Source organism: Tasmannia lanceolata, unplaced genomic scaffold (assembly GCF_043159265.1).
Source record: "Tasmannia lanceolata isolate RefF3 unplaced genomic scaffold, GAP_Taslan_0.1 ptg000015l, whole genome shotgun sequence".
NCBI lineage: Eukaryota > Viridiplantae > Streptophyta > Magnoliopsida > Canellales > Winteraceae > Tasmannia > Tasmannia lanceolata.
The window spans coordinates 59,401,697-59,411,506 of record NW_027518692.1 but is presented as its reverse complement, the minus strand read 5'-3'; the positions used below and the strand labels follow the sequence as shown (position 1 = coordinate 59,411,506).

The 9,810-nt window shown below is 38.1% G+C and overlaps 1 protein-coding gene across 2 annotated transcripts; it reads left to right on the top strand.

The window, feature by feature from the left end:
- Nucleotides 1–2,842: 2,842 nt before the first annotated feature.
- LOC143846295 (kinesin-like protein KIN-8A) lies at nucleotides 2,843–8,803 on the top strand. Of its 2 annotated transcripts, none has more exons than XM_077354729.1 (7): nucleotides 2,843–3,916; nucleotides 4,613–4,886; nucleotides 5,435–5,485; nucleotides 5,582–5,674; nucleotides 5,990–6,352; nucleotides 6,466–7,191; nucleotides 8,434–8,803. In XM_077354729.1, exons 1-7 carry the CDS (start codon nucleotides 3,123–3,125, stop codon nucleotides 8,539–8,541), a joined length of 2,409 nt encoding a protein of 802 aa, XP_077210844.1. In that variant the 5' UTR covers nucleotides 2,843–3,122; the 3' UTR covers nucleotides 8,542–8,803. The 2 variants fall into 2 exon arrangements, with proteins under 2 accessions (XP_077210844.1, XP_077210843.1); XM_077354728.1 differs by having other exon boundaries at nucleotides 2,845–3,916; nucleotides 8,500–8,803.
- The last annotated feature ends 1,007 nt before the right edge of the window (nucleotides 8,804–9,810 follow it).

Here is a 9,810-nt window from a genome sequence, read left to right as displayed (position 1 = left end):
GCTATTTGCGGAGAGTATCAAAATTCAAGTCAAAAGCACCCTTGAGTAGGCCTAAAATCTTAAATAATATGCCGTGTGTTTTAGCTTAAGCCAAGTTATCTAGGGCTAGGGATGTCAATGGATTAATTTTGATCAGACCCACCTAGATTCGGTTCACGATCGGACCCACTATTGGTCGGATCCTATTCAGAGTGTTCTTTCTCCATTATTGGTCAGATCCTGTATATTCAGAGAGAGTTCTTCTATTTTTGTCATACCGGACTGTCTGTCCATCAGATTGTCTTAGGTCCTACCCATATTAAACATGGTTAAAATTTTGGAAAAAACTTAGAATGTTTTACCACCATTAGTTTGTGCCTATGTAATATATTTGTAGAATCATTCACTTATCTATGATTTATCTAAATTTCTAAATAAGTAAAATAAAACTTTTAGACACAGAAATTAATCTAAACTGCATACAAGCGTCTAACCTTTAAGGTAATGTCTAATTGATTAAGGCTTAGAGTGTGAGAGAGAAAGAGAGAGTGTGTGTGTGTTACATTCAATCTAAAAAGAGTGAAAATAGTTTTTATTCAGGAATTTGTATCATAAAATTACTCTTCATAAATATTCGTCCATTTACAATGTGAAGGATATTTTTTGTAGTCTAGCAGTATCCATTTGATCTAGGATACAACTGAGTGAGAATGATCCCTTAAATGTGATTAAGTGGTTGGTGGTTCATTATCTCCTCCTATGAGGTCCGTAGGTAGCTAATATTGGGAAAATTTGCCAAAGAGGAGTGGTATTTTGGTCATTTACGACAATTTGCATTCAGCCCAATTAGTTTGGTGCTCTATCTTGTGGTCTTGCACACAAGCCGCAATTTCATGCCCGGCATATGTAAGGAAAACCAGTAGCTTTCATTAAAAAAAGGGATTTGCTAAGCTCCATGCAAAAAGCTTTTTGCGGCTGGTTTGTTTCATGTCAGACCAGCCACCTCGTGAATGGAGGCAAAAGCTTTTCGCTACTGGTATGTTTCATGTCAGTCTGGCATCTGTTTCATTAACGAGGTGGCTGGTCTGATGTGCGACATACCAGCCACGAAAACCCCTTTGTAATGGACGGTTAGAAAAAATATTCAAAAACACTTCCAAAACAGAACTATGAACAAAGACAAAAGTGAAATTGTCCGATGATTTGGCAATTTTCAATGCTTTTGTGTTTCGTGGGGATTCTAGTTCTCTTCCTTGTCTTCTTGTCCTCTGATGTTTTTTTTTTTTTTTTTTTGGTTGAAATGGTTGATATTTATTATAATGCAACTCCCATGACCAAGGCGGTCAATGGAACTAGGCATACAGAACAGGGGTACAAAACAGAGAGTTACAAGGAACATGACAAAAATGGGGGGGAATAAAAGTCCTTGGATACACTTGGTGAGTGGGTCGTTGCGTGTATCTGTAGGGACTAGTCCTACTCCCGAAGGGAGGGGGGGGGGGGGGGACATCCTACGTCATCAAAAAAAAAAAAATTAGATCCTTGGAACCGTCTTTTTTCACAAAATGGATTTCCGTTTTGCTAGGAGTTAAGAAGACTTGGACCCACTACAAGTCACTCATAAGTATCTACCCTATTGGCCGCTTCTTAGCTCTCCACGTGGCACATGTTTGCTTAATTGGGACCACCAATGGATGAGCCCCTCTTGATGACTCACTATAAAAATCTCCTAAATTGGATGATGTTGATTGAAAATCTAGTGGGGCCTAATTGGACCATGAGCCATCATCTAGTGACCAGCCACCTCTTGGTGGACCCCATTTGAGCTAACATAATTCTACATATTATGGCTAAGAAGGCTGCAATAGGAAAGTTATGAATTAGTGATTAATCTCTGATTCAATCCCTCTCTAAAATGCAAAACATCTTTCTTGCTAATTCACTAAGCAGATTTAAATCCACAGATAAGAAGATCATAATCTAGACATAAAAGCTCATGATTTTGTTGCTCTAATGCGCATAATCACAAAATATTAATGATGATATATGACATGATTATCTCTCCAACCTCTACTCCTAAGAAGCTTTCTTTGGAGTCAAACCCAATTAAAAATAAAAAGGAAAAGTATTTTAAAAGAACCACAATGCATTATTTCAACGGTAAATGCATCTTTTGGGCCTTATAAAGGAAAATAATGTGACATGTATGTGAGATCTGTGCAACATCATGAGGCGACCCACATGGTCTTTGATCTCATCCCGATCGGACATCTCGCGTGTAAGATGAAGAACTATAAAAATCATCCTTTTACATTTGTCTGGGCTGAACCCTAAAAGAGGCTATGGATCAAGGGTCTAGGATCATCTGATCAAGGTGTTCTTAGCACCATTTGGCCAGCCTAATGGTCGCTGTTCAGATCAACTGATCCGATCTTGTAAACGAGGTAGAGTAGTGGGACCCAATTAACTGTCTTTTAGGGCCCAAGATTGGAATTGCACAAAATCAGTCATTCTTTAAGCTCAACCATCCAATTAGATCGTCATAATCACATTTACAGTAGGGTAACACCTAATAGAAGATCCAGATTATTGAAACTAGTGCCACGTGTACGGTGGACATAGCTTAAAATGGATTGACCCAAGACTGACCAACAAGATTGCTTTCTTTAATTATTGCATTATAAAACAAAGGAGTTCTCGTGGACCCAAAATAAATTTGAATGGGGCCCAAAAGGCCCGAACCCTAGAAAAACCGACCGTTAGACCTGACGGTATTTTGCCCGTTGTACCTTTCAAAGATTTCAAAATAATTTCTCCCCCCCTCTCTTTCCTAACGGCCGTCCATCCATAACTCAACCAACGACTCAGATCTCCCCTTCAAAGATCATTCCCAAATTGCCCCCCTCCTCCTTCTCTTTTCATTTCCCCTGTTTCTTCATAGTCACCTTCTGCTTCTACTCCACCACTTTCACACCCTCCATTTCAATTTCTGATTTGAGAACTGCGTTTTTTTTTTTGCAAGATCTCAACACTTTCCAACTGCCCTAGAAATTTTGCCAACTGGGTTTGGGAAAAAATTGCAAAAAAATGTACAATTAGTAGTTTTTTTTGTAGCCCTTTTTGGCTATCTTGGATTCTTTAGAATGCCAGTCTCTACGCGGTCGCAGATCTCTTCTGGCCAAGATGAGCTGAATCCAAACCAACGGCTACGATCGCGAGTTGATCAGGAAGAATCCCATCTGGGTCCTTCTCTGTTGAGAAATCCTCACTATGGACTAAAAGAGAAGATGAAAGCTCTCACTCTTTTATATGAGCAGAAAAAAAATCAGTCTGTTTCTCTTAAGAACCCATCAATCCAAACAGAGGAACGACGGTTCTCGACTCATCCCAGCGTCGAGCTTTTAGGCTCGAAGAAAAAAGAAGAAAATGATTTGAAGAATGAAGTAATGAGGGAGAATTTATTGCAGAGTTGTGCAAACACAAAGCCTAATTTGTTACCAAATCTTGCTGTTGGCCACGAGGATGCGAAGGAGAATTTAAATTTGATGGGTATTGATCAAATTGCTGGATTTTCTTGCCCAAAGAAGGAAACAAGATCGACTGTGGCGAGACAGCTTTCGATGGGAAGTTTAGGGTCACAATCTGAAGGAAGGGTTACGAAGGATTTGAAAATTGGAAGTGACTTAGATACAATTTCAGAAAATTGCAAGCCAGGTAGTCGAATAAATGTCTTTGTGAGGCTCAGGCCGATGGGTAAGAAAGAGAAAGAAGCAGGAGCTCGGTGTTGCGTACGGATTGTGAATAAACGCGATGTTTATCTAACAGAATTCGCTACGGAGAACGATTATCTTCGATTAAAGAGGGTTCGAGGACGTCATTTCACGTTTGATGCTTCGTTTCCTGATTCAACCACACAGCAAGAAGTTTATGCCACGACGTAAGTGCTTGGGTTTTAGTCCTTTGTTTATTTAGTTAATTGGCATTCCAAAAATTTGGAAAAATGATCAAATTTGACTTGATATATTTATTGATTTGGTATGGCAACAGTTTCAAAAACAACCCATTTTTTCTATTCATTAATTTGGCATGGCAATTTCTTGAGTTTCTGTGAAAAAGATTCCAAATTTCTTGAAGATGCATTTAACACTGAAATAACTAATGACTCCAAAAGCTATACTTCAACACTCCACTTCACGTGTGGCTCCTCTTTTTTGGGTTGGCCGTGCACATAGATTTTTTTTTTTTAATATCAATGAGTTATTGGGTTTTGAACCCTGGACCTCACGTGAGCCAATAACTCTGGTACCATGTGAAAACAACCAAGGACCTACCAGATCCAGTAGCTTAGTAGCTCTAGTACACGTGAATTTTACATATCAAGGAGTTGTTGGGTTTTGAACCCAAGACCATCTGTGAGGCAATGACTATATGATACCATGTGAAACAACCAATTACTCCGAAAGCTTAAGCTGTTAGAATTGGTGTTATTTGGTCATTTATACTTCAACAAACACTAAATCTCTCTGCGCTCTTCCGAGAGACTCAAAATCCCGCGCTGCCCATTTTATGTTTTTCATGGATGAATTCACAAGAAACTTAACAAAAATCCTGCCAACCCATTTGGAATTTGCAGAACAGCGGATCTTGTCGATGCTGTTTTACAGGGGAGAAATGGGTCGGTGTTCTGTTATGGTGCGACAGGAGCTGGAAAGACATACACAATGCTGGGAACAGTTGACAACCCAGGAGTGATGGTGTTGGCAATCAAGGACCTCTTCTCAAAGATCAGACAAAGGAGCTATGATGGAAATCATGTGGTTCACCTATCTTACCTCGAGGTCTATAACGAAACTGTTAGGGATCTGCTCTCCCCTGGAAGGCCTTTGGTCCTCAGAGAAGATAAACAGGTTGGTGACTAAACATGGATTCCATATTTATCTTAATTCATTCTTAATTCTGGTTTAAAAACATCTACTCTATGTAATAGTTTAGCTATAGTTTTGATTCATTTCTCAATGTGTACATACATTTTCCTTTGTACTTTAACTAGTGTTTTCCACTTCATATTCATTGATTGAAATTCAATTTTTAATTCATGAATTGAAATTAAACTTGTTCTAATAGAAGGATGTGGGAAGAAACAGCTTCTCTTTTCTCCACTTTTTTAAGTTCACCGAACGTTTGTAATTTTGGTTGATAAGATATCTTCAAAGTGGTAACATGGCACAGACCAGTCACTTTCTCCTATTCATCTTGATTTCTTGTTATGTTATAGGTTACCAACTGATTTCTTCAAAAATTCAGTAGGCTGAAGCCCAGCTCTAACTTTTTCTTAACTGTTAATTATTTGTAGTTAACTGTGTTAAGTAGCCAAAATATCACTGTTTGTACCTTTTCATTTCACTCATGGTTTTGAATTGAGAACTGAAAACAAACTGGCCTGTGGGTGTTTCAGGGAATTGTGGCAGCAGGTCTTACTCAATACAAAGCTTATTCAATAAATGAAGTAATCTGTTTGCTCTCTTTTTAATTTGTTGCGGTAGAAATTTTTTTATTTTTTAAGCATTAAAATGATGATTTCGTGTCCGATCGATTGTTTCAGGTAATGGCACTTCTTCAGCAAGGAAACCAAAACAGGACCACGGAACCAACTCGTGTCAACGAAACCTCCTCACGTTCTCATGCTATTCTACAGGTAGTTTTGTACTGTAGAAATGTGATCTGTCTACTGAACCCATTTTTTCTCTTTCCTCTTCTATAGAATACATAAAACTTAGTTATAGCTGCCTAAATTCTGATTTACATGACCATACATACTCTTCCTGTTGAATTCTTCTGATGATTTAGAGTAGTAGTTCTTCAGAAAATGATCTTAGAGAGAGAGTAATATGTATTGCTCTTGTTGAATTCTTTTTTCTTTTTTTTTTCTTTTTTTTTTTGAATGGTAAAATATTGAACACTCTTGTTGAATTCTTCTAATGAGTTTTCATTCTTTTCTTGAAACTTTCAGGTTATAGCAGAATACCAGGTGAAAGATGCTACAAACATAATTCACAGAGTAGGTAAGCTGTCACTCATTGATCTAGCAGGATCAGAGAGAGCTCTTGCTACTGATCAAAGAACACTAAGATCCCTTGAAGGCGCCAACATCAACCGCTCTCTCCTTTCACTAAGTAGCTGCATCAACGCTCTCGTTGAGGGCAAGAAACACATCCCTTACCGCAATTCCAAGCTCACCCAACTCCTCAAGGACTCTCTAGGAGGAGCGTGCAACACCATCATGATAGCCAATATCAGCCCAAGCAATCTCTCTCTTGGAGAGACCCAAAACACCCTTCATTGGGCTGATCGCGCCAAGGAAATCCGAACCAAGGTTGAATCACCTCCACATCCAATGTTCTCAAGAGAAAGACACACAACTAAATAATCTCAATCACAGAATCAACACAAATCAATCTCACATTTTACTCTTTTTTCTTATTTCAGGCATGTATTCCAAATGAAGAACTAATGCAGGTTCCAGAATCCGAAACTGATACGGCAAAACTACTACTTGAATTGCAAAAGGAGAACCATGAGCTTAGAATTCAACTTGCACGGCAGCAGCAAAAGCTTCTAACAATGCAAGCTCAATCCTTAGCAGCAAATTCCACCCTAACACCCTCTTCTGTTTCCACTCTCTTATCTCCTCCATGTTCAACCCAACCAAATGAGAAACGCCGGCCCAAGTCCTCCCTCCTATCAGGGAATTGCTTCAATACACCAGAATCCAAGAAAAGGGGGGCTGATGAGACAGCCCGTGAGCTCCGACAGAGGGTGCAGGCATTAGAGACAGAGATGGAGAGAATGAAGGGAGAACATGCATTGCAGATGAAGCAAAAGGATGATTTTATCCGCGAGTTTTCACGGAACATTACAAGCGAGCTCCCGAAACCAGTAGGAGGGGAGGGAGAAAGGGTGAAGAGAGTTGTCACACGGGCAAGTTTACGACCAAAGGAACCGGCTCAAAGGACGCGGACAAAGGGAGAGAAATCGGCAGTGGAAGGAGAATTGAAGAGCCCAAGTCACAGGTTCTTGTCACCAGCACCGACAGCTAAGAAGCGTAGCTTTTGGGACACAACGACAATTAACAGCCCAACTGTCACAACTCTTAACAGTAGAAAAACCAGAACTCATATTGGTCTTGATCCAGCTCCTTCCATGCTTCTTCAGGTACAAATTTTACCATGTTTAGAATAATTCACTCTTTCCCTCGACTTATTTTAAAATAAGAGAACTGGGACCTTGTAACATTTGCCCAGGGGAGAAAACTTATTTATGCTTGGTAGTAAGAAGATAAGTGCATATAATATCTGTCTGATTTTCTTTTGCTAAAACAGCCTTTTGCTCAAGTTAAAAATTACCTACATTTAAAAAGGTCCAGGTTGGATGTTCTTTTACCTCAATGAAATCTTTCTCATACTATAATGAGATGTGTTCACAGTAAACTCTTCTACTATCATGGGTCTGCTCATGTACTATACTATCATGGGTCTCAAGTTTCTCAAGGTCTTGAATCATAGTAAAATGTGGGGTGTTTGCATAATATCCAATCCATGTATGGCTCATTTAGAATTACCCATTCTAAATCAGAGCAATTTGAATGGTCTTTCGCGGAAAAAAATCCATAGGATTACACTTAAATGATGGGGATGGATGAAGGCATAATTAGTATCTTAAAACAGTGGATGTTGCATGCCTTTCAGTAAACCAAACCATCATAATAAACTTCTGTTGCATGCCTTTCAGTAAATCAAGCCACATTAATAAACTTCTATAGTGCAAAACACAAAATTAGAACTTATAACTTAATTAGCTTTTCGTATATGTTCATTCTCTCTGTTTATTTACTTGTTTCTTTTCTATAAGTGAGTTTTCTACTATTGATGCAGCTTGCATATCCATGTTTCTTGTTTGTGTTAATATTGGGGTGTATTCGCAATAAGCATATGTATTACTATCAAGGGACTCAATTTTTTCATGGTCTTGAATCATAGTAAAATGAGAAGTAAAACAGGGCTTTTTTCTTTTTTTTTTGAGATAGGCTGTAAAACAAGGGTGTTTGCACAATATTCATGTGCCCCATGTTTCATTTAGATTTACCCATTTTTAAAACAGAGCAAGTTGAGAATGGGTTTCAACTAGGAAAAAACACCATAGATCAAATTGAAATGGGGGGATGAGCGAGTACACAATAAGTCTATATGTGTATCCATGGCTCCATTTACATGTCTTCCCACATTAAACCAGTGGATATTTCATGCTTTTCCAGTAAAATAATACACCATCATAATAAACTTCTACAAAGCACAATTAGAACTTGTACCTTCATTAGCATATGGAGTACGTTCAATTGTCTCTCTACTGTTTTTACTTGTTTCTTTTCTATATGAGAGTTTTCTGCTACTGATGCAGCTTGCATATCCTTGTTTCCGGTTTGTGTTTGTATTGGGGCCACATCTCATCAATTACATCTTTCAGCCAGGGTTTGCTCGACCAAGACCTGATCCTTTGAAGTGCTGAGAGATGAGCACGATGAGGAAGGAAGGAAGAGAGGAAAGATGGTTGATGATGGTTATCTTCTTTGCTTACATCCTCTGCATGAGATTGGGGAGAGGGATTTGTTTGTTGCAGTCCAGGCTTTTTACTTTAACCATGGTAGCCAAGCAGGGCTAGAAAAGCTGTGTTACTAATTATTCTTTTTCAAATCACTCTTGTCTAGTTGTCTTAACTATTCATTGTCTGATTTCAGCATTGTCACTCCCATATTATGTGGATCAAGTCATTATATTTGCACAACATGCATTTGAATCTATCATTTCTCTTGAATTTTGTTTGTTCCTTGTAAGATACAAAAGCAATATGTGGATTATAAAGCATCATGAGTGCCTATTAATCTTTCAACCTTCCCCAACAAACTCCATTAGTAGAACAACTGTCATAGCTTGTTAGCAGTAAGGAAACATTGATGATCTAGTCCATGAGATGTAATTTGGATTGAGTAGGAATGTGAAAATGATCTCTAAAATTTCAGGTGATTTGTATTGTTGAGTTGGTAAATTCAGATTACTGTTATCCAAACTCGATAATATGAACCACAAACAATGAATACGATATTGCTCATACGATAATGAAAAACAGAATAGTGTACAAGAAATTAAAATGTAGGAAGATGCAGTTAACAATTAGCCAGTTGATGTGTCTAAACTTTGTGGATAGAGAGATCTGGTGTGTTCTATGTTTTTGTAGACGCCTCATTTTTTCTCGTAACTTTGACCCTATGTTATCAATTTCTAAAGTAGAAAACCTATGATGAGATTCTATCTTGAAGCTTGAATTATGATTGCTTTGTACAGGAATTTACTGAAGGACCAAATTTGCTTTTGAAATACCTTATATTTTTTATCCATTTGTGATGAGGATGTCTTCAAATTTCTTCCAAAATTCTTGCAAAAGTTTGGTTAAAACCATCTTAAAACCTTTTCTAACCATTTCTCAAAAAGTGAATTTCAAAAATAGCTCAGCTAGATACTAGAAATTTCAGCCACCATACAACAAACAACATAGTCTAGATTCGACCATCTCCATCGAGTTGTTGTAATGTTCTATAGAGATTCTCACAAAATTTCTAGTTCGATTTGAATTCCTCTCAGCTGAAAACTTATTTATTGTGATTTTCACCTTGGGATTTAGTCCCACATCAACCAAAAACCAAGTGGACTTAAATTTTAGGCCCTATTTAAAGGGTTAAACTCAAGCTGCAAGCGAGATTAATCTTCTAAGACAAATCCC

Bases quoted from the DNA above. Each gene is read 5' to 3' on its own strand.
- LOC143846295 (XM_077354729.1), top strand. From the start codon at position 3,123: ATGCCAGTCTCTACGCGGTCGCAGATCTCTTCTGGCCAAGATGAGCTG. The intron at 5,675-5,989 runs GTAGTTTTGTAC...TGAAACTTTCAG, and splicing joins GTTCTCATGCTATTCTACAG to GTTATAGCAGAATACCAGGT. The intron at 6,353-6,465 runs GTTGAATCACCT...TTCTTATTTCAG, and splicing joins CCAAGGAAATCCGAACCAAG to GCATGTATTCCAAATGAAGA.